At 39.1% G+C, this 25,362-nt stretch overlaps 1 protein-coding gene across 1 annotated transcript in view; it reads left to right on the top strand.

The window, feature by feature from the left end:
- LOC121248034 (serine/threonine-protein kinase EDR1-like) overlaps positions 1–25,360 on the top strand; it is a 45,335-nt gene extending 19,975 nt beyond the window's left edge. The window contains 13 exon segments of the mRNA XM_041146388.1: positions 115–371; positions 520–639; positions 798–887; positions 2,477–2,572; positions 14,489–14,581; positions 15,948–16,062; positions 17,480–17,780; positions 22,638–22,761; positions 22,857–22,876; positions 23,038–23,194; positions 24,563–24,851; positions 24,965–25,037; positions 25,147–25,360. Of these exon segments, the coding sequence (XP_041002322.1) occupies positions 115–371; positions 520–639; positions 798–887; positions 2,477–2,572; positions 14,489–14,581; positions 15,948–16,062; positions 17,480–17,780; positions 22,638–22,761; positions 22,857–22,876; positions 23,038–23,194; positions 24,563–24,851; positions 24,965–25,037; positions 25,147–25,229 (1,818 nt within the window). The 3' untranslated portion in view covers positions 25,230–25,360.
- The last annotated feature ends 2 nt before the right edge of the window (positions 25,361–25,362 follow it).

Raw genomic sequence — 25,362 nt, forward strand, 5'->3', positions numbered from 1 at the left:
TTCTTTTGGTTTGTTAAACTGTTCTGTGCAGATAATGTGAAAGTATGTTTGATTGCTGATCATCATTTCTAATATCTGGAAGCCCTTGTCTGTTTTTTTCATTATTTTGATCAGGGTTTGCCAAATGAAGGGGTTGTTGAGTGTGCAGATTCCTATAAGCATATGTCTGTTATAGTTGTGCTGAATTCTGTGGAACTATTGGTTGATCTTATGCGGTTTCCTGGGAAGCTGATACCACGATCTACCAAGGCAATTTTTATGACCCATATATCTGCAACAGGGGAGAGTGATTCAGCAGAAAACGACTCCTGTGATTCACCACTTGAACCAAATAGTCCACTTTATGTTTCAGAGAGAGTAGATCCTGACAGGTTAGTTGATGTTGTTTGATGTCTAGATTTTGCACTTATGTAATGCCCACATGATGCGTTGCTTCTTGCATATAAAAAAAATGTTTTGCTCCATACATGCTCTCTAAAGCTGGTTGGGTCATTATTATTCTTGTTTCTTGTGCCACAGTGCTGAAAAAGAGGATAGCCTTCTGTTCCATCGGAAATTTGAAGCGTCGTCAAATTTAACTGGTCCTTCATTGAGAAATATGATTTTGCAATCAAATAAGTCTATTGAGAGTACATTGAGGTACTGGTAGTTACAGATTAATGAATGGCTTCTGCAATGACTTTCTTTTTTCCATTCAAAATCTTATTATTTGTTAGAATATCTGTTTGATTAAAAGCCATTATAAAGTGTACCATGAGACGTTTGCCATTAAATCTTGTTTTGGTCAATTCTATCAGTTTGTCGCATAGTGAACCCAACATTGCGAATGCATTTTGGCGACGCAGCCGCCGAAAGGCCATTGCTGAACAGCGAACTGCTAGTTCCAGGTTTTTTAATCCCCTTTTTAGGATTAACTCGTTATTTGCCAATTCTTTGGTTTTATTTTGTGTGCAAAAGTCCAATAGCCTTTGTTGATGATTGAGTTCTTAGCAAAGCTGTGTGAAGTTAGAGTGCAAGGACGGGATGATGAACTTAATTGGAGCGTATCTTGACATTAAAATCTCTATTTTCCTGAGTGCATCAGAAAAGTGTTTGATCAGTAAGAATTTGATTAAGAGGGAACATATATAATATATATATATATATATTAATCGGTGTGGTTATTCCACGGGATAATTAGTCAGTTAACCACCTTTTGATGGATGGCCCAGTGGCTGTGGAGCTGATGGATCATCATGCTAGTTGGAGTTGGCCTCATCAGCGATTTATTCTTAAGGGATAAAAATAAATACATCATCTTGAAAGAATTTTTGTGCGTACGAAAAAAATCAGGTGGAGTTTTTTGTTACTCTTACAGAATCTAGGTGGATATTAGGGTGCTCCAGAAGTAATTAATGTATTTTCCTTTTCTAAGGCATGGATCAGTTTTCAATTCTTGACTAGATAAATGATATACAATAATAACATTCACCAAATTACATCTCAAACTTGCAGTTGTCGAAAAATAAATATGCTACTCTTTCGGCCCCATTTGGATTCAGAAGTGATCTCAACTCATCTCATCATTACAACTTTTCCAAATTTTCATACAAAATATAATAAACAATTCAACTTTTTCAAATCCCAAAACAATAATAATATTAAAAAATAATATTCTAACAATATTTTATTCAACTAATCTAAAACCATCTCATCTCTCAATCCAAACGGGGCCGAAAGATTTTTGTGCTAGTCCTACAAAAATTAGGTGCAATCTTTTGTTACTCGTACAGAATGTGGTTGGATATTAGAGTAATCCAGAAGTTAATCATGTATTTTGCCCTTTGTAAGACATGGATAGATTTTCAATTACTTTACTAGATGATTGAAGTACAAGAATAATATTCACAAGTTACTTCTCAAACTTGCAATGGTCAAAGTTGAAAAATTGTAGTCTCATATATGTGGTCAAAATTTTGGTTGAAGTTGGATTAGTTTAATTTCTGGATTCTTGGTCTTGTAAATTCTGTTCACCACCTAAAATTGTCAATTTCCTCTCTCTCTCTCTCTCTCTCTTTTTTTTTTAAGGGAAATATAAATCTGTCTGGGTTATAGGTTGTTGTTATTGATTGTCAAGAGTCAGCTTTATTGTTCCTGCAAAATGTCACATGCTCACGCAGACACCTGTGGAAGTTCTCGCGCACAAGTGCTAGCATGCATGCAAATGCAGACAAACCCAGACACTCCAATTTTTTTCTCCTTAGGTTCTCCACATGATCTGCTGGTTATGTGAAATTATTGCTCAGGCATATGTAGGTGGTCCAGAAGGTCTACTTTTTACCTAATGTGAAAAGCTAATGTTTGGTATTTGCAGTGTATGAGTTTATATATTTAGATATTTATGTGTATGAACATATTATAAATATACTTAATAAAAATGAATATACTAATAACAAATTTTGTATGTTTCTATATTTCAAATGCTTTTGGTTTGCAGTCCCGAGCATCCTTCATTTCGAGCACGTGGACGGTCTATGCTTAGTGGTGATAGAAAATTATTTAGAGACTATGCTGATGACATGGCTTCATCAAGGTTCTTACCTCTCTATGATCTCATTTTATCATATGAACAAGGATCACTAGTAATTCTTCTAATGAATTTCTTGGGTATTGGTTTTTCATTGGTAAACATAATTTTATTGATAATAAGAGTAGATAAGAGCCCAAGTACATGAGACACATACAAGAGAATCACCTATGCATGATAATCTAGTGATACAAGAAACTCAAGAAAGTTCATGTTGTTAAAATCGTTTACAATCGACAAATGGAGTAAAGTATTAAAAAAGAAAGTTCTAAACTCATCCATGGACTGCTCATGATCTTCAAAGCTTCTAAGCTCATCTTCTAGATTGCTACAACCTGTGAATTGCCTTGAAGGCCTCTCCATGATGCTATGCGATCAATCGCTCTTCTTGGCATACTCAAGCTCATCCCACCTTGGCAAATAATTCATTCCATAAGGTCATGGCAATCTTATAGTGAAGTAGTCGATGATAATGGGCTCCCCACTTTTATTAGACATGAAACACAAATCCATGACAATGATTCGGCATTTCCTTAAATTGCCTAATGTAAGGATCTTCTCTAAGGATGCAATCCATTCAAAGAAGATTGCTCTTAAGGGAGCCTTTGTCTTCCAAAGGCTCTTTCATGGGAATGGGCTTGCATTATGCATACTAAGGGATTTGTAGAATGAGCGGATGGTGAACTTCCCTTTCTCAGAGTAGACGGTGAACATATTGTGGCCCATTGTACTAGGTGAACTTTAGACTCATCATCCATCTCCCCTTAAGAAATCTCTCTGAAGTTTCTCCATACGATGGACCATCTTAGTGGGAAGCAGGAATAGAGATAAAAAGTAGGTCAACAAGTTGGATAGAGTACTTTAATAAATGCAACCCTACCACCTTTAGATAAATACATCTTCTTCTAACTAGCCAATTTCCACTCCATTTTTGTCCCAAATAGATTTCGATTTTAAAAGGAGCGCCCAAAGGGAGGCCAAGATATTTCATCGGCAATGAAGACATCTTGCATTGTAGGATGGAAGCCATACTCCACATGAGAAACATAACCCGCCAGAACAACTTCTGACTTGGCCAGGTTCACTTTCAATTCAGAAATGGCTTCAAAACAAATCAGGAGAGCTCGCTACGCTCAAATATCATCATGGCTGGCCCCATGAAAGATGAGGGTGCCATTGGTGAATAAAAGATGAGATATGTTGAGACTTGAGAGCCCACAGAGAATCTAGATAGAAATCCACCAACCACAACACCTGAGATCATTTTGCTAAAAGCTTCCATAAAGAAATCTAATAATAATGGGGATAGAAGGTCACCTTGTCCCTTGTCTCAAGCCCCAATAGCTTTTAAAAAATCCCATTCGTGTGTCATTTGCATAATTTTTTTTTTTAATTGGCAAACAAAATTTTTATTGATCAAAAGAGTAGGAAAAAGTCCAAGTATACAGGATATATACAAGAGCAATGCCTAAGTGTGCTAATTTAGTGATACAAGGAAATCATGGAAGGTCATGCCATGAAAATTAATTACAATCGACCAATGGAGTAAAGTATTAAAAAACAAAGTTCTAAGCTCATCCATTGACAGCTCTTGGTCTTTAAAGCTTCTATCATTTCTCTCACTCCAAATGCACCACCATAGGCATATTGGTACCATCTTCCATATGGATGTAATTGAGAGTTGCCCCAAATGCCTCTCCGAGAAGCTAGGAGGTCACTTACCCTTCTCGGAATCACCCAAGCTAATCCCAAACGAGCAAAAACTTCATTCCACAAAGTCATGACAATCTCACAATGAAGTAGTAGATGATTAACAGACTTCCGCTCTTCTTGCACATACAACACCAATCCATGACTATGATTCGACATTTCCGCAAGTTATCTGGAGTGAGAATCTTCCCCAGAGAAGCCGTCCATACAAAAAATGTTGCCTTTAGAGGTGCCTTTGTCTTCCAAATGCTCTTCCATTTAAATGTATTTATTTGTGCTTGGTCAAGGTGTGGTAGAAAGATCGGACTGTGAATATCCCTTTCTTAGAAGGGCACCAAAATATCTTGTCTTCCCATCCCCCTGCAAATGGGTGGAGTACACAAGATCAAAGAACGCCGAAAAAATATCAATTTTTCAATCTTGTGCATCTCTAAGGAATGTAACATTCCATTGGGGAAGGCCATTGGGGATGATTAATAGATCCGCAATCGAGGCTTATTTCATTCTTGCTAAGCTATAAACTTGTGGATAAACTTGCTTGAATGTCCTATCGCCGCACCAAACATCATGCCAAAATTTGACCTTCAATCTGTTACCCACAGTAAAGCGAGTATTTACTGCATATGTGTCCCAACCTCTTTTATGCGCTTCCATAACCCCATTCCATAAGGCCCACTCACATCATTAGAACACCACCCTCCCCATGGTTCCCCATGCTTCAACGTGATGATGGTTCTCGACAAGGTCCCTCCGTTCATAGTGATATCTCCATAACTATTTGCCAAGCAAGACTTTGTTGAAAGATTTCAGGTTTTGGATTTCCAAAACCTTCTTCTATAATGGGAGAGGAAGTTGCGGTCCATTTTACCAAGTGGAATTTAAGCTCCCCCCCCCCCCCCCCCCCCCCCCCCCCCCCCCCCAAAAAAAAAAAAAAAAGAAAAAAAAAGAAATCATGTTGAAGTTTCTCCTTGCAAAATGAGCCACTTTGGCAGGGAGTGGAAATAATGAGAGGAGGAAGTAAGTTGGTAAACTGGAAAGAGTGCTTTTGGTTAGGGTCACCCTACCCCCTTTAGATAAATACATTCTCTTCCAAGTAGCTAATTTCATCTCTCCATTTTTTCTAGAACATCGTTTCAAATAGATTTCGATTTGAGCGTAGCACCCAACGAGGGGCCAAGATATTTCATGGGTAGTTGAGATATCTTACACCCCAAAATGGACGCCATACTCTCCACATTAGGAACATTCTCCATTGACACTACTTCTGACTTGGCCAAGTTCACCTTCAACCCTGATACAACTTCAAAGCATAATAGGAGAGCCCTCAAGGCTTGAATTTGATCATGTCTGGCCCCACAAAAGATTAAGGTATCATCGACGAATAATAAATGAGATATGTTGAGCGAACTAGTGATTGCCTTCCCCACTAAGAATCCATATATGAATCCACCCTCCACGATACTTGAAATCATCTTACTAAAAGCTTCCATCACAGACAAAAAGTAGTGGAGATAGAGGGTCACCTTGTCTCAATCCTCAGGAGCTTTTAAAGAAGCCTTTTGGTGTGCCATTCACCAATATAGAGAAACAAGGCGTAGAGATACAATGATGGATCCATGTACGCCACTTCATACCAAAGCCACATCTCTCGATAAAGTAAAAATCTCCAATTGACATGATCATAGGCTTTTTCCATATCCAGTTTGCACAAAAGCCCCGGCTCTCCTAATTTGATTCGACTATCCAGATTGGCAATAAGTACTGAGTCGAGAATTTGCCTATCTTTAACAAAAGCATTTTGAGGCTTTGATATTATTTCTCCAACACTTTGCTCAACCTATTCGCCAATACTTTGAACAAAATTTTCTATAACCCGCCCACCAAGTTGATGGGACGATAATCTTTTACCTCTACAACGCTAGGCTTTTTAGGAATGAGCGCTATAAAAGTTGCATTTAGGCTTTTTTCAAACATTCCATTCTCATGGAATTCATGGAAGACCCCCATGATATCTTCTTTGAGCAGTTCCCAACATGTTTGAAAAAAAGCCATAGAGAAGCCATCTGGTTCTGTAGCTTTGTCACCCGCCATGCATTTTAAAACTTGCCTGACCTCTTAACTTTTCAAACGTTCTTTCGAGTTCCATTTCCTGTGAATCAAGAACATCAAAAGCAATCCCAATCTAGTCTCGTCTCCAAGAAAATATTTCTGAAAGCACGATCTCATAGTAAGTGACAATGTAATTTGTGATCTCGGTTTGGCTGGTAGAAGCCACCCCATCTATCAACATCTCTATAGCATTGTTTCTCCTATGTGAGTTAGCCACCCGGTGGAAAAACTTGATGCATCTATCCCCTTCCTTCAACCATAATGCTTGTGATTTTTGTCTCCAAGATGTTTCTTCCAAAAGAGAAACCCGTTCAATATCCACAATCGCTAGGGTTTTACGAGCCTTCTCAGCTTCAAATAGTTCCCACTCCTCTTCCACTCCCTCCCATCTCTTCAGTTCCTCCAAAAGAGTATTTTTTTGTCCTTCCACATCACCAAACACTTGTTCATTCCACATCTTCAAACCTTTCTTCAAGGATTTCAATTTGCAAGCCAAGATATAGTTGGGATTTCCATATAAATGGTAAGAAGACCACCATTTTTGGACTCTGTCAAGAAATCCCTCTAACTTCAACCACATGTTCTCAAACTTGAAGTACCTTAGGCCTCTACGAAGACCTCCACTATCCAGGAGGAAGGGAAAGTGATCCGAACACAACCTGGGGAGTTTCTTTTGAAGAAGGTCCGGATAGTTGCCTCCCAATCCAGTGAAATTAAAAATCTATCAAGCCTTGACCAAGAAGAGTGTTCTCGATTGCTTAACCAAGTGAATGAACCGCTTGCAAGAGGAATATCTAGTAAATTTTATTTAGAGATAAAGTTAGAGAAGTCTACCATTGGTGGGTTAAAGCTAGAACCATCCGATCTTTCACTCGGGAATCGAGTGACGTTGAAATCGCCGCCAATACACCATGGTAGGTCCTATATGCTGCTTAGACCATCCAGCTCATCCCATAATAAGCTTCTTTGTGATCTAGATTAGGTCCATAAACTCTTGCAAAAACCCATTGATATCCATCCATGACATTCTTAAACGAGCAAGGTTCCATAAAGTCCCCCAAGCAATCATCTATCTTTTCTACCACTCTTTTATCCCACATCACTAAGATGCCTCCTAACGCTCCATTGGATGGTAATTAATGCTGCCCCACTTGATAACAACCCCCAGACTCCTAATAATGCGAAGGGGGATAAATGCCAATTTCGTTTCTTACAAACATGCAATGTCTACCTTCCATTTACGAAGATGGTTTTTGACTTTGAGGCATTTTTCCTTCTCATTCAGCCCCCTTGCATTCCAAGAAACAAGTTTTGGTTCCATAAAACCACCTCCACTGCCCTTCCCTTCGATCTTCCACGGTTGGAGCTTTTTTCTCTTGCTCTATTATTTACTGTCTTGTCAAATCTTTTTAACTCTTGCTCTCTTTTTAGCTGATGTGAGCTCCTTGGGTGATGCAGAATGACTCTTTTCAGCCTCTATAGCTGTAAGGAGAGCTATGTTCCTTGAAACCATCACACTAAATCCCCACACAGTGCTGAATCTCCTTTGCCTTGTGTAGAACCCGATCTGAAGCCTGGATGTTGCTGTTTTTACTTGGATGTAGAGAAACCAAAGGAGTTGGTTGTTCCCAGCAAGCATCTTCTCATGTAGATGGGCTTGCTGTTACCACACCCACACTGTGTGAGGCCAGGCCTAACCTCTTCCAATACTCTCCTCCCTCAGTCCCACTCGTCTGAAACACAACCATCGCGGTGTTTGATGTTCCTGTAACCTCTGTATCCTTTTCACAATCCCACTCCTCTGCTAGGTAATTTCCCAAGCTCAAAAGCTCACCCATTTCCGACGACGGCACTCTCTAGGGGTAAAACAGAAGTGTTCCCGTCGGTTTGGACAGTACGACCGACTTTTTGTGTGTAAAAAACCAGCCCCATGTCAGTTGGCCCACTCTCGGCCGAGATACCGGCCTCTGGCTCGCCTTCCTCCATCGGTCGGTTCTGTGGTGTCCCTGTCTGGTGATTGATAGCCCCCGATGAATGTTGAGCAGCTCCAAAGGTCAACCCAAGTTCGAAGGTGGATCAACCCACATGCTTGACCCTCCATTGTCGGGCCTAATGCCTTGTGGGTTTGTGGGCCTTCTGTTTTACCTTCTTGGTCTAAGACTTTTTTGTTTCCCCCAAGCCCACATGTAAACCCAGTGACAGAAACAAATCGGGCCACTTCAGAACCCTAGCCCAGGCCCATATCTTTGTCAATTTTATTTATTAAATCTGTGAGCCTCTCCCTTAAGCCTATATGTTCCTCCTTTATGCCAAGTATGGAAGTCTTCTCTACACCACGCCCCTTGAACAGAAAGCCGCCATCCCTTTTGGCGTAAACACTCCTGGCTGGCGGTGCAGCAGTCCTCTGCTCTCTTCCCTTCTCTCTAATGTTCACTTCTTTCTCCTTCAATATCCCAATATTGCCCTCTAGTGTTTGGTTTGACGTTGCTCTTCTCAGTATCGCCTCTGTTCTATTGACGTCACCTCTTATGGCTGGAACAGAACCCACGACGGCCTCTGCATATGTCTTGGCAGCAGTTACACCACATGTGGCTTTCTTCAAAGACTCAATACTCATATTTCTTCCCAACAACTTTACCCACACAACGACACATCTCATGGAGCTCCACACCCATCTTTCTCCAACCTTGACCTTCCACTTCGTTAGGGATGATGACTATGCTTCTCCTGCCAGCACCTCTATACTCTAATATGGTCATATGCCTTCCATAAGCATTAGAGGACCGTTGAGCAATATAAGTACTGCTACCGAAGATGAAAGTTTTGATGAACTCCTTATTATCATCCGCTCGAGAACATTCCTTCAAAGTCTGCACAACCTAGGACACTGTTGTAGAGCTTAATACCAACTCTTTAGTCACCTTCCTTCCCCTCTCTATGATGCGAAATGGTCGACTTCCAGCATGCGAAATCTCGATTAACTTTGTCTCTATAAGAACTGCCCTTGTGTACCCCATCCTTAACAAGTACGCCTCCTAATATCTTCCAGAATAATGCTAATTGTGAAGGGAAATCCCATCCATGGAGTATGATCACAAGTTCCAAGGAAATGAAAGAAGGTGTACGGAGAGAAAAACAATGACGGAAAAAATCAAAAAATACAGCTCAATCACATAAATAGAGAAGCATGAGGTAAATATTCAATGTTTGATATATGAACACCATTTCACACCAAAACCACATCTTTCAAGCATATTAGGCAAGAATCTCCAATTGACTCGATCATAGGCTTGCATAGAAGCCTTGACTCTTCTGACTTACGTATACTCTCCAAGCATTTATTAGCAATAAGCACCAGGTTCAGAATTTGTCTACCCTTACAAAGGCATTTTGGGACTTTGATACATTCTTCTTCACATGTCTTCTTCTTCACAACCAGGCTCTATCTATTCACCAAGACTTTTGAGATGATTCAATACATCCACTCACCAAGCGCTAATGGGACGGTAATCTTTTACCTTTACCGCACGTTTTCTTTTAATGAGAGCAATGAAGGTTGCATTTAAACTTTTTTTTTTTCAAGTTTTCCATTTTCATGGAATTCATGGAAGACATTTTTTATCACTTCCCAACATGTTTGAAAGAAGCCATAGACTATAGAGACAAGTTATGGGTAAAAACTAGAAGCCATCCGGGGCTTTGTCACCTACCATACTTTTTGACACTTTCTGAATCTCCACCTCTTTGAAAGGCCTCTCGAGCCACCTTGCTTCTTTTGAATTGAGATCGTCCATCTAAATTCAGTCTCCAAGAGGATTCTTCCGAAAGAAACTTCTCATAGTAGTTTACTATGTGACCTGTGCTCTCGGGATGATTTGTGGTAGTCACTGCATCCTCCATCAACGTCTCTATAGCATTGTTTCTCTGATGCAAGTTAACCATCCAGTGGAAGAACTTTGGTGCATTTGTCCCCCTCCAATTGTAAGGCTCTCAATTTTTTTCTCCAAGCTACTTCTTCTAGTAAAGGAACCTTTCCAAGTTTCGAGGTCACTTGGATTTTATGAGCCCTCTCCACTTCAGACTAGCCCCTCTCCTCCTCCACATCGTCCAATCCCTTGAGCTCCTCCAAGGGAGAATTCTAAGGGAATTATACATTTCCCTGCTCATTCCAAGCCTTCAAGTCTTTCTTCAATGCCTTCAGCTTGTATGCCATGCTATAGCTTGGATTTCCTTGGAATTGATAGGAAGACCACCAATGCTTGACTCCGTCAATAAAGCCCTCTGATTAAAACCACATATTCTCAAATTTAAAGTACCTTTGGCCTCCTTGAATGCCTCTACGATTAACGAGGGTGGGAAAGTGATTTGAACACAACTTGGGGAGTCTTCTTTTATTGAGGTCCGGATAGTGAGCTTCCCAATTAAAGGATGCCAAAAATCTATTGATCCTCAATTAATAAGGGTGCTCTCGATGACTTGACCGAGTGAAGGTGTCACTTGCAAGAGGAAATCTAGTAAATCTTGCTTAGAGATGAAGTCAGGGAAGTCTGCTATTTCCGAATTGGAACCGGAAGCACCCAATCATTCACTCAAAAATCGAGTTACGTTGAAATCGTGACGAATGCACCAAGGTAAATCCCATATGCTACATAGTCCTTCCAATTCATCACATAATAACCTTCTTGCTTTATCTAGATTAGGACCACAAACAGCTACAAAGGCCTACTGATACCCATCCTCAATATTCTTGAATGGGTAAGCCATCGTCAATTTCCCCAAGCAATCTTCCATCTTTTCCCCAGCCATTTGTCAAATGTCATCAAGATGCCCCCTGGATCCCTAATGGAAAGGAAAGTATTGCCAACCCACTTGGTGACAACCCCACAAACTCCTTATAATTCTTAAGGAAATAAACTCCAACTTCGGCTCTTGTAAACATCCCACGTCAACTTTCCAATCATGAAGTTGATCTCGAATTTTGAGTCACCTTTTCAACTCGTTCAGCCTCCGTACATTCCATGAGACGATCTTGAATTTCACAAAACCACCTTCTTTCCCGTCTAATGCTCCTTTCTCTTGTTTTGTAGTTCACTGACTATGTATGCCTTTTCAACTCTCTCCCTTTTCTTGGTTGAGGTAAAGTCAAGGGTTGAGTACAATAGAGACTCTCCAACTTCAATGGCCATAAGAAGAGCTGTAAATTGATCTTCAGAACCCTCACATGAGAGCCCTACTCACCTTTGGGCCCCATGGCTTTTTTTAATACCCACTCCAATGCCTGCCTAATGCTGTATTCACTGGTAGTGGCATAGGCCCCCCACATTAATGCATCATTGTCCATCTGAGCTTTGGTCTCTTTCAATACCACATCAGACATTGAAATGGGCTCTCTATCTCCTCGTTCCTTAAACTCACAAAGAGTATACCCAACAAGAGCTATGGTGTGTTCTGTCCCTATCCCTTCCCATATGGCGCCACCCCATTACTTATCTTCACCATTTTCCACCATCTCAACGTCTGTAGTGATCTTAGCCACTTCCAGAGAAGTCGCTGTGAGGATCTCTTCCTCGTTCTCCCTGACTTTGATTGCCCAATAGCATTTTTCACATTCACAGCCCTATTCCTCGGCTTCTTCCACTGTCGTTGGAGTAGAGGTCAACACCCCATTGGCCGAGACCCAACCCTTAGGTCGCTGACTTTCGGTGATGGTTTCTATGTGACTTTTGGTAGGTGGATCAACGACAACAGTAGTTGAATAGCAGTTCCAGAGGCGAAGTCTGTTTCAAACGAGACAGACCCAACTTTCTTGACTTGCCAAATGGCTGAAGGTCTTTGGGCTGAGCTTTCATTTTTCCTTTCTTAGCCCAAGAGAATCTTTGCACCTAGGCCAGTCTTTTGTTTCGCGGGCCCATATTTCATTTTCGTACCCACCTTTGATCCAAAACCCTTTTCCTTCAAACACGAGCCCAAATCCGATTCCACCTTTTGTAATAACCCATTGACCGCTTGCCTTATGTTCAGCAGTTACAATTTTACACTTCCAAGTTTCAAGTGTACAAGACACCATTGCACAGGCCCTCGACAAGGAGTTTCCCACAAGTGCATCTCTGGTAATTCCAGGGGAAGTTCCCCAGTCCGATGGCCAGTAGAAATTGTTTGCACCCAAGAGGATTTGAACATTAGACTTGGAGGGAGCATACCACCAAGACCAAGGCCTTTTCTACTTGTCTCTCTGCTATGATGCCCCTTCAACTCCTAAGCTAACCCTCACCGACATCTCCTTCCTGCTGTTATAAACATCTCTAATGGCTGAAGCTGGTTCGAAGATAATAGTGCCTCCATGTATGACTGCGACTTCGTTCTCAAAGCCCAACTTCATCTGTTTGCAATTCTCGATTTGTTTTGAGTCACATTTGCCTCCATTTGCTATGCTGAAGCATGCCTTTTGGAGCTTTGATGCTAACTCTTCCATCCCCTGCCCTTCACTTCTTCGGGGATAACAATGAAGCCTCTTCTCCCACCACCCCTCCTACTGCCACATATCTTCCATAAGACTTTGAGTACTTCTAGGCATGGAAGCACTACTACCGGCGCTGGATGTTGCATAAAAACCCTTCCATTCTGCCGAGGAAATACACTCTTCTAGAGTGTTCATCAACCACTTTGCAATTGGAACTCCAAGAACCAATTCTTTCGTCACCTTTTTGCTTCTCTACACTATGCAAATCGAAATAACTCTACCACCGGAATCTCAAAGATCTTGGACTTCACTAGTATTTGTTTTGAGAAACCCATGGTATTCCCCCGTCTTGAAATATATAATAGGTAATCATTAAGTCCAAAAACATTGAGAAAGATGTAAGCTGGATTAAGTTTCTGTCCCATTTCAATGAGACACACTAAAAGATAATCTTATGTAAGATTTGATTTTGAGGTTGACTGAGTAGTTTTGGTCCTTTGGGATTCCCCACACTGTGCATTGTGAATGTGTTATCACTATATCTAAATATTTTAAGTTTAGTTGGAAGTGGTATTACTGTCCCTGAGACACAGTTGAGAATACTTTTTTTAAGCTAAATCTTCATTGGGGGTGCAAGTCCCAGTCTGAAACCTAGTCTTTTCCCTCAAAACGAGGAGGCAAATGCGCTGTAAAGGTCCTTGGCTAAATCTATATTAATTGGATTTAGGAAGTATAATATGAGGAAAACTTCTCATTGAATCTGAACTGGATGATTCCTGATTTTTGGTACCTGTAAATCTGTAGTTAAACTTTCTGCTGGTGACTTAAGGTAGATTCCAAGTATAGGGAGGGTCAGTAATGAACCTTTCTTTTCCTAAGAGATGTGGTAAAGCTATTAATTTGGGAAAATTCTCTTTTGTATTAGGCTCGACCTTTGGTGCAATTACATTTTGGTCAATCTCTAGTTGTTTTGTAGCATTATAGAATAATATGAAGTCCTGATTTCTCATGCATCCTGCAATTGTGAGATTTGATAATGTTAAAAGAAAATTAAAAGAACACATTGTTGCAATGTTCCTTCATGGAATTGGGAATCAGTTTCTTGTTATGATTTTCCTTCGCTTTGGAACATCCTTTGTGATAATAGTACATATCTCTAAAAGGGGAAAGAAAATGAAGTTTAAACCAAACGCTTATACCTTTGGAAACAGGATATCGGTTGTGTGAGTTCCACTATAGAAAATGTATGGTTGTATTTAATATATGCTAGAAATAGCTTTCTGCATCTTGACTTAAAGCAACTCTATTGCGTTGTTAATGAAATGATTATTACTTATCTACCTTTTAATTAATATATTACTTGATTATTCTTACCTAATAGAGTTGTGAATGCTATTGTTGAGATCACTTGTCTATATCTGGGTAGATTTTCTTTTATAGTTTATACTGTCATCTATGAGTGCAAGTATATACTTATGTTACTTTTTTCTGACTCTGAAGCAAAGCTCTTTTAATATTATTTTTTTATGTTTCTAAATTGTTTATGAGGATTATAGGGGCATAAATTGATGAGTTACATTTGCATCTTGTTTGTGTACAATTGTGGACTAATAACTGTTCATATATCCTATCTTCCTATTAAGCTACAGGTCAGATGGTGCGTCAACATCAGAAACTCGTAGGATAAGAAGAAGAAGTATTAGCATTACTCCAGAGATTGGTGATGATATCGTAAGGTTGATGTTTGTTTCATTATTGTTCGAAAAGAATGGTTGCTCACTTGAGCTGACCTTATGTTTATTACTGATGTGTTTGCTCATTGATACATGGCCCGTTTGGTATCAAGGGTCAGAAAAATTATATAAAGATAACTCTATTATAAAATTTATATATTTTAGTGTCATTTGCAAAAGTTTTGGGGTTGCATAGACCAAGCAATTTGATTTTTTTTTTTTTTTTGTTTATTTCTTGGTCGTTTTTCATTCTTTTCTTCCTAAATCAGATTTTTCTCTAGTCAATTACATCTTTATGAAGTCCATAGCATTAGTATGAAGTAAGAGGAAAGATTGTGCTGCATGTTTTTGAGATTTATCAAATTCTGAACCTCTCACACTTGCCATAATTGGTTACTTTAAAGTAGAAATCGAAAGAAAGGGAGTGTTAAAGCTATTTTGGATACTTAGAAATATAGAATGCATTTTTTGATAAGTGAATGTTATTTTATTTGATCTCAAAAAAAAAAAAAAAAAAAAGAGATAGAACACCAAATACTATCTTGATACAGTCTATTTTTATTCTACGACGTAAAATTGACAGCATGACAACAATGTAAGAAAATAAGGTACAGGAAAAAGTTGAGAAAATCTGAGGCCTTGTGCATTGTTTGATTATACAATAATCTCTTTCTATATATTTTTTCTTTTCATGAAAAGTCCATTTAAGAGTAAATCGCCAACACATGTAGGAAGAACCAAGAGTTCATGCAAGTGCTTCGTCTTTGGGCTAATGACAATGAATTTTTTGTTTTTGGAAAATTGATTTTATTAAAAGTGCAAAGTGGCATATACAAGAGAATGTGCTCGATTAGGGAGGAGAAGAAAATACTTTAAGCCGAGTTTTTTTTTTTTTTAATATATATCTAAGATCTCTTACTTTGTGACCATTGAAGTCAGATAATGCATGTGTCAAGGATATGTATTTTCCTGCTTCGGTATTCACTCATGTTGAGGCAGTTTACAGGCTGAAAGAACGGTTTTCTATAACTTTGCTTTTCATTAAATCTGTGTTATCATTTTTGGTGCAGCAGGTTGGATGCTGTGCACTTGTGTGAAACATCAAACTCAACAATAATTTGTTTTTATAATGTGTGGACAAGTTGAGCTGTTTAGCTCTATTTGGTTTTCAAGAAATTGGCATATCAACTTGGGCACTTCACCACCTAGGTTGTTCTATAGTAGTCAAGTGCTTCGCTAATCCTATTTTTGGATAAGGCATGGCTTTTATTTGAATAAGCGTGTGCCTTTTTTTTTTTTTTTTGAACTTTTGGATAATAGGAATTTGTTCTATGTGGTGAAATAACTTGGTATCCAATTAAATCCTCAGGGCTGTCCGTGCAATGAATGAAACATTGAAGCAAAATCGTCTCTTGAGAGAGCAAGGCGATGACAAGTCATTCTCCCCTTCTTCAAGTGACAGAAATTCAGATCTTCAGAAAAATGTATGTCTTGGTTCATGAACAGAGGACCATATTTGTACGTAACATTGTTTTCTTCATTAGCATCAGTCATGATTCTTATTACAATAATATCATGTTTAGATCATAAGATAGATGGCTATGATCTTCCATTTATGGTTATATAAGAGTGCCGCCATACTTCATACTTTTTTTATGAGAAGGGCTGTATTTATTATCTCGGACAGAAATTTTTATGTTATTTAATTTTGGGTTTGTTTGTCACCTGTTTTTGTTTGGTATTGTTTTTATCACTGTCCTCTTTCCTTTTCTTTCTTTCTTTCTTTTTCTTTTTTTTTTTTTTTTAATTTGAGGTGGTCAATGTATTAACGTCCTTTGTTCTAATTGTGCTGTACCAAAACCAAAAAACAATTAAAATCACAAATGAGAAGGCAAAAAAAAAAACACTGCATGCCCCCAGGAACCTTGCAGTCCACCTTGCGGGGTGGAATGGGATGGGGAATCTCCACTGCAGAGTGGTGGAGTTCCCCTTCATCTTGTGTGGTGGGAGCATTTTTTTTTTTTTTTGTGGTGCTGAAGTGGCAAAAAACCCACAAAATATTCTTTTTGGGGGGCTAAAGTGGCAAAAAGTAAAAATACACTTTTCTAAAACTGTTTCAAAGCATGGTCTTAAAATGCTAACATATGGCTTCTTATAAAAAAAAAAATTTTAAAAACTTATCAAAAAAAAAAAATAATGCTAACATATGGCTGGCATTTGTAGTATGAAATTCTGAGAGATTTTGTCTTTCTATACTCATTCTAAGTCATGAACTGGTTTTTACAAAAGATCGATTTTTCTATTATGCATGTAAAGGTTTGCTTTACAAGCTCCTGTAAATAAGTTCTGTTTGCTTCCCCCTACTATTGCTATAGATCTTTGCACATTTTACTGTCACCACACCTCATTCTTTAACTCAAGCTGTCCACATTGACTTTACAAATATTCTTTGATACTGCTCTTAAAGAATCTCCCTTTCATACCCCTGTGCTCCTGTCATTCTGTGGACTTCACTAGGATGCAAAGTAAAAGTTGATGCTTGAACAGTAAACAGTTGAATCGGAAACAAGATCTATGATAAAATAGAATAGAACAAGTTTATCGTCTTTTTGGCAAGAATGGTACATCACTTGTTCTAGAAATTGAAGTTTCATCAAAAGAAAAAAGGTGTGCTTAGTTTCTATTAGAAAGAGCTTGTACATGCTTAGTACAATCCTACCATATACTGACTGTTATAGGAGTAGTCAGGTTACTTGGGAACCTCTTTATTACCAGTGTTAAAATTCACATTGATTATAGGACTTGCAATCAACACATGCTTTTTTATTCTGAAGTGTGGTTAATAAATAATCTTCCTAGGTCTCTGCATGGTTGTTAATTACTTTTTTCACTCTACTTTAGGCCTCTAGTTTCCATCGTGATGGTCATCATGACATATCTAGTGAAAGGTCTGCTCTATTTTCACTTCCCCGGGATCAGATAAGTTCTCAAGGGGCAGTCTCGTTGCCCTCATCGCCAAATGAATATAGGAGACAAACTTCTGAGAGAAGTGAGCATCCAGAATATGGTGGAAACGATGAATTGGTCTCAGCATGGAATAAAGTTCTTGACTCTCCCATGTTTCAAAATAAACCTCTCTTACCTTTTGAAGAATGGAATATTGATTTTTCCGAATTGACTGTTGGAACGCGTGTTGGGATAGGTAAGCACTATTATTTTTAACATTCTATGCATTATTAGTTTATGCTTCCTGTTTCATGTTCTCTTAAAAAAACAGTTTTATTCCCCCCCCCCCCCTTCTGCCTTTTGCTACAGTGAATGTGACTGTGTTTTTCATAGTACTTTTACTAGGGTTGCACTCCCACTATGTTGCCTTTCTGTTTTCTTACTTGCCCAAGAAAAGGAAAGGACTAATGAAGAGTATGGTCCTCAACTGCTCATTACCAAATTTTAAAAATCATATCTTTTAACACGAGTTATTTTGCCTTGTTCTACTTTGCCGACACACTTATATCGAAAAATCAATGACTTCAAATTTCAAGTTGTTCATAATCTTTCGTGCATTGTCACATCTAGGTATAAGTGGCAGAGCCAGGAAGTATATATGTGGGGTGCAATTGACAATTTGAAATATAATAATAAATTTCCTTTTTTGATAGATAAGATAATTTTATTGATGATGAAAATAGACTTGGGCATGCTTGGGGTACTGACACCGGATGCAAAATAAGGACTATTCTGACAATTAGCTAAACAACGGAAGCTAGAGATTGAGATTGAGATTGAGATTGAGATTGAGAACAACCCAAACAAAGAGAAAACTCTGAGATAAACTATGAGATTAGGGTTTGCTTATAAAAATCAAATATATCTTCTGAAGCCCACAAGTTGGGCTTAAATGGCTAAGGAAAGAGGCAAAATTACAATTATGACCAAATAATAAAATACAGAATAAAATAAGTATCTTGCTAAAATCTAGCCGAAAATTTGGAATAAAATCATTTCTCAAAATAAACATTACCATAAAAGAAAATTAACAAAAAATGAAGAAATAACTAAAAATGACTATTAGGAGGGGAAAACGGCTGATTTTGGGCTCGAAACGGGGACCATGACATGCGCACCGAAGAGAGCTTTCTAAATTGGGGTCATGTGCATGATTTTGATACCCGTAGCTAAAGTTATGGCCAAAACACTTTCACGTGCGCAATATTGCTCCCCTTTTCTTGCCAACCGAGGAATGTCGTTTCTCGCCCAACGGATGAGTCTTCATCTTTTCCGGCCAGTTTTGTACTGATCTACCTTCTCGAAGTAGTCCAATGCTATTAACGTCAGATCATTTATAGGCTCGGATCCTCCTGCATCAGTCTCCTCGGGCTGGAAAGAACTCGCCCTCCAGTTCACACCATCGTCGGTTAAAGCATGGACTAAGGTGTTTGACATTGAACACAACTGAAGTCTTCTTATGACTGGGAAGACATAACCTATAGGTATTATCATTGATCTTCTGGAGAATTTCACAAGGTCCAATCTTCCTGTCCTTCAACTTATTGTACTCACCAATAGGATAATGATCACGGGTTGGCATAGCCCAAACAAAATTCCCAACATCAAAAACTACCTGGCGACAATGATTGTCAACTTGAGCCTTGTACTTTGCATTGCTTGCCCGGAACTGTCATCTCCTCGGCCTTAATGCTTAGGCGACTAATCCACGGAATAGTTTCCAAGTCGAGGATGCCTGGCAGATTCTATCTGTACACAACCTCAAATGGGCTCAGGTGTGTAGTTTGGTTCTTGAATCGGTTGTAAGCAAACATTGCTTGAGATAAGGTGAGATCCCACTGTTTTGGCTTAGTACTGGCCAAGCTCCTCAGAAGGTTGCCCAAACTACGATTCACCACCTCGGTCTGTTTGTCTGTTTGGGGGTGGTAGACACTACTAAAGTTCAGCTTCGTTCCCCTTTTTTCCCGCAAACTCTTCCAAAAATTACTCATAAACTTCGTATCCCGATTTGAGGTGATGGACTGAGGAACACCATGCAAGCGAGCCATCTCCTTGAAATAAAATGGGAAATCCGTGTGGCGTCCATGGTCTTTTTGCAAGCTACAAAATGGGCCATATTGGAAAATCGATCAACCACAATGAAGATTAAATCCATGGTGCGTTGGGTTCTGGGTAAACCCAAGACAAAATCCATGCTGACGTCAAGCCATGGACCCTCAGGTACAAGTAACGGAGTGTAAAGCCCAGCATCGGTGAGGGTCCCCTTCGCTCGCTGGCACACAAAACATCTTGTCACGTAATGTGCCACTTCACTAGTCAATTTGGGTCAGTAGTAATCTGCAACGATCAAAGCCAAAGTCTTTTCTTGACCAAAGTGCCCCTCGCCATGTAATTCCCATATAATGTGTTCTCTCAAAGAACGGTCTGAAATACACAACCGTAGGCGACGAAACAAAAATCGTTGCGTAAAAGAAAGTCACTCCGCTTACCTTTAGTTACCTCCATAAAAATCTTCCATGAAGGATCTTCTGCATATGAGTAATGCTACATACAGTTGTGGAGTGCGCAAGTGCCGTGCAGTCGCTTTGAAAAAGAGTGGAGTCTACTATTAAAAAAATTAATTTTTTTTCATGTCTCCTATTTATTCATTTTTTTTCAAAATGATTGCACGACGCTTGCACACTCACGACTGCAACTATTATTTCTCTCTGCATATAGATCCCTAAAAGCGTCAAAGCTTGCCACTTTGGCACTCATGGTAGTGAGGAGTGACACCCGTTGACTTAGAGCATCCGCAACCTGGTTCAAGCTCCCCAGATTGGTGTCTCAGCGAGAAAGTGAACTCCTGCAGATAGATGACCCACTTGGCATGTCGTCTGCTCAGCTTCTGTTGCCTCAACGCCTCATGGTCAGTAATCAAAATGAACTCATTTTGCACCAAATAGTGTTGTTAGTGCTTCAGGGATTGTACAATGGTGTAGAATTCCAAGTCGTGCGTGGAGTAGTTTTTCTTTGATTCTGATAGCTTTTCACTAAAAAATGCAATAGGTCGTCCTTCTTGACTCAAAACACTGCCAATACCCACTCTGGAAGCATCGCAATTCACCTTGAAGATTTTATTAAAAACAGGGAATGCCAGAATTGGTGCTTCTGTCATATTCTTCTTGACTAGTCGGAAACTGGTCTTTGCTTCCTCGGACCACTGGAATGCTTTTTTTTTTTTACAGGTAAATGATTATATTAATATTAATACGAATAGGCAAAGCCCAAGTACGCAAGTGGGTATACAAGAGGTAACACCTATTTAGGAAGAATAAATAGAAACAAGAAAATCATGTAAGTTGAGGCCATCAAAATCTACCACTTTGGCCCAAAAAAAATAAAGTTTTAACAAATCTCCTCCAATGAACGCTCCGTCTCTTCAAACATCCGGTCATTTCGTTCCTGCCAAATGTACCAAAGAATACATATAGGATTCATTTACCATGCAGTTGAGATTTGTGGAATACCACCTAGGTTCGTCCAACATGCTAGAAGTTCGACCACTGTTACAGCATAACCCAAGCTAGCTCTACCCGTCTGAATACAGGCTCCCCTTTTCTCACCAACTGAGGAATGTCGTTTCTCGCCCAACTGTCCTCATCTTTTCCCCCCGATTTTGCTCTGATCTACCTTCTCGAGTTAGTCCAGTGCTATTAACATCAAATCATCTGCCAGCAGCATCATCAAACTCAGATCCTCATGCATCAGGTACACTGGGGTTATAAAACAGATACACCTAGTGAGAGAGGGTGAAGAGGAGCAAGAAAATCCTAGAAAGTTAGAAAGCATAGGTGAGCTACCATAAACTGATAAGAGTGTGTCGAAGAAGAAAGTCTTAAGGTCTTCTGTAGTCCTTTGAAATGTTAGCGATTTCTTTCTGTCCATATACATCACATCAAACAAACTAGTATAATTTTCCATAAGATCTCACTATGCTGTCTTTCAAACAACATGCTAACATCTCCACCACCTATTTAGGTATCACCCAACTCAATCAAAAGATACTCGTTACAGGTTGCTATAAAGTGGTAGCTACCTTGCAATAAGAGTAAGTGATAATCTATGGATTCGCTATTCCGCTTGCGCATACATCACTTTACCACCGTAGCATTTCTCTTTCTTAGGTTGTCCAAAGTAAGGATCTTCCCAAGGGCTGCAAAACAAAAAGGCCACTCTACCACTATTAATATTCATCCTTGTATTCTCTTTTTGTCAACCTTATTGATTGACTAACATTTTGTTACCCAAGTTTAATAGAAGATTCCATTTTCGTATATATTGCTTGTTGTCTGGTTTCAGTGAACTTGCTTTACTAAAATTTCTTGGCACCACATACTCCATACACCTCCCTTATAATAGGCTATACACGAACCAGGAGCATTTCTGCACACAATGTCCTCATGAGTCTTGTCTGGGATTTCACCTCATAAGTCTGCACAGTGTTGTTTTGGATATAATGAGTTAAAGCTCTCTCTCTCTCTCTCTCTCTCTCTCTCTCTCTCATTTGTGTTGGAGGATAGGGCTTGTGAAGGATCAACACAAAGGACTGCTTTTCAAAGATTGAAAAATAAAAGCGTATCAATTTGTATCAGCTGCTTCTGTCCAACTGGAATTTTACTTCCATAAAAAGATAACTGAATAGATAAATAAAAAGAATCCACTGGAAATGAAACTTTACCCAATAGATTCTTTTGAGAAAGCTTTCCTCAAGATGGAATGATTCGATACTTGTGGCTGGCCTCAGCAAGTTTGCATAAGGCTTATCTTTCTTTGGAATAGTATTTTATGGCTTGTTGAGCATCCCATATTTCTCACGTCTTGTAATTGTTCTGAAACCAGAATTGTATTTTCCAATATATTAGCAAGTAACACAATAAAGTATCAAAGAGCATGTCAAGGCATTGGAGGTTCTGTTAAGAAAAAAGATGAAACAATAATACACTTTGTATATTGCTCCAATTTCTCGAACCTACTTCATGGAGTTGAGACTTGTTGTATTTTCCATATCTAGGCTTCTTTGGAGAAGTTTTTCGTGGCATATGGAACGGAACTGAGGTCGCAATTAAGGTTTTCCTAGAGCAAGATCTAACTGCTGAAAACATGGAAGACTTCTGCAATGAGATATCCATTCTCAGGTATATATTAGTCAATATGTTATGGTCAAACTTTTCATCTGTCTTTTTTACTTACGTGCTTCTTGTGCTTGTGTCCATGTGGGGTTTCTCTCCAGCCGTCTTCGACATCCTAATGGTACGTTCATTCACCTGCTATTGTTCGAAATATGTCTTTTCATCTTTTGTTGTTCTTTCTTAGCTCAATGTGTTGTTTAAGGCTGTTTGAAACCTCTGGTGTTACTAGCAAGTATCAAAGAGTATCGAATATTGATGACTTGAGTGATGCTGGCTTTGCAGTTATTTTATTTCTTGGTGCATGCATGAAGCCTCCACGGTTGTCAATGGTTACTGAATACATGGAATTGGGATCCTTGTATTATTTGATTCACTTGAGCGGTCAGAAGAAGAAGCTTAGTTGGCGGAGGAGATTAAAAATGTTGCGTGATATCTGCAGGTATACTCAGTCTACCTATAATTTAAATGAAGTTCCGTCCTCTTGCTCTGCCTGGATGCTCAAAAGTGTATGCCCTATCATCATTTGCTGCGATATTTGTTGTCCGCAAAATCAATAATTTTTACATGACCCTCCTTTAACAGCTTGTTTGGGAGGAGGGAATGGAATGGGAAAATAGAAATTTTTAGAATATTCCATTCTTTCCTTGTTTGGGAGTTTAATTTGGAAGGAATGGAATGTGCATTCTGTCGTTTAGAAGTTCAATTAAGAGGGAATGGAATGAATGGAAAGTAGCTCTTAATTCTTACCAATTTCGGAGGCAATGAAAAAGGAATTTAAGAAAATGGCATAATAGTAATGTTGTTACAATATATTCATTTTTATTGTATGCTTCCAAACAGGGTTATTTGCTTTCCATTCTCTTCTTTTAAAACATCCAAACAAGAAAGATACACTCATTCTATTTCTTTCCCTTCCATCCATTATACTCGTTCCATTCATTTCCTTTCCATTCTTTTCTGTTCCATCCATTCATTCCCCTATGAACTCCCAAACGAAGCCTAATAGAGACTATGGGTGGAGGGATACAGATCTTTGATGGGTCCAGGAGAGAATTCTTTTGCAGTTAGCAATTTAGGGAAATACTTAATGCAATTTTGCTGGGAGGAGTTAAGTCAAAGTGCAGCAGAGGCCTTTTAAAACTGTTGTGGTTGGCATATAAGTTTATAACTATGTATTGCAGAAAAACTTCCTCAGGACAAATTATAGGATCATCTTGCTTCACTGGAATTGCATGTCAGTCATGAAGCAAGCCTATGGAATGTGCTTTGGTGGAATTGATAATTTTATTATGGCACAGACTAGTGGCCTGATAAGGGAAGGTAGTTACAGAATTGGATGAGTTGGTGACAAACTTTGGGAAAGATGGTACTGTTACATCTAGTGGAACAAAGATGGCGTCACATGAGATAGTTGGCTGTGATAAATTGTATTTATTGCACTAAGACCATTACGAGGCTAAGAGGGGATCAGAGAGAGGCGATACCTTCCGAGGGTGCGGTGCACGGGACCGAAGTTTACTTTGTAGGGGTGGGTCCGAAGGGCCCTTGCCTTGGAGAGAGGTTCCCCAACATCGAAAAAAAAAAAAAAACCTTGGAAAATTTGTCATCTTGCAAGACAATGTGAAGTTGGCTGGATGTATACATTATATTACAACTACTTCTTGCTGCTGTTATTATTATTTAATCACTTTCTATGATTGGAGCCATGATCGTTATCAAAATTGAAAATTCCATTTGTTAGATATGACTTTAAAGTGATGAAAAATATTGATTTCATGTTGAGTTGAGCTTCCTGCTGTCAATGTAGGGCTTTGATGTGCATACATAGGATGAAGATTGTTCATCGTGATATAAAGAGTGCAAACTGCCTTGTGAATAAGAATTGGACTGTCAAGATCTGTGATTTCGGGCTCTCAAGGATAGTAACAGAATCACCAATGAAAGATGCTTCATCTGCAGGAACTCCAGAATGGATGGCACCCGAACTTATTCGAAATGAATCCTTCACCGAAAAATGTGATATTTTTAGCCTGGGAGTGGTGATGTGGGAGCTCTGCACTCTAAGTAGGCCGTGGGAAGGCGTACCACCAGAGAGGGTAATTTTCTTATATGATGATTTTTCCATTTTATGTTTAGAGTGATTTTCATCGCGATATACAGATATATGTAGAATTATTAAGGCATGGACCCCCTTGTACTGTGTCTTCAGGTTGTGTATTCTGTTGCTAATGAGGGTTCCCGACTGGATATCCCTGAAGGTCCCCTTGGCAGGCTTATTTCAGGTCCAGTATGAAGAAAAGAAAAAAAAAAAAAAAAACTCGAACTGTCTAAAAAGAGCACCACTCAATTTGTATTTAATCCTAACAGGCTCGTGTTTCTGTTTGTTTGCAGATTGTTGGGCGGAACCGCATGAGCGACCAAGTTGTGAGGAAATACTTTCCCGCTTGCCCAACTGCGACTACTCGCTCTGCTGATACAACCTGTGTTTGCTCGTGTACAGGAAGAGAGAGAGAGAGAGAGAGAGAGAGATGGTAGAGGTGTTTCCGGCATAAGTTGCAAACGTAAATGTTTTTTCCAGTCACTTTGATAACATGATTTTTTTTTTAT

Source organism: Juglans microcarpa x Juglans regia, chromosome 2D (assembly GCF_004785595.1).
Source record: "Juglans microcarpa x Juglans regia isolate MS1-56 chromosome 2D, Jm3101_v1.0, whole genome shotgun sequence".
NCBI classification, from domain to species: Eukaryota; Viridiplantae; Streptophyta; class Magnoliopsida; order Fagales; family Juglandaceae; genus Juglans; species Juglans microcarpa x Juglans regia.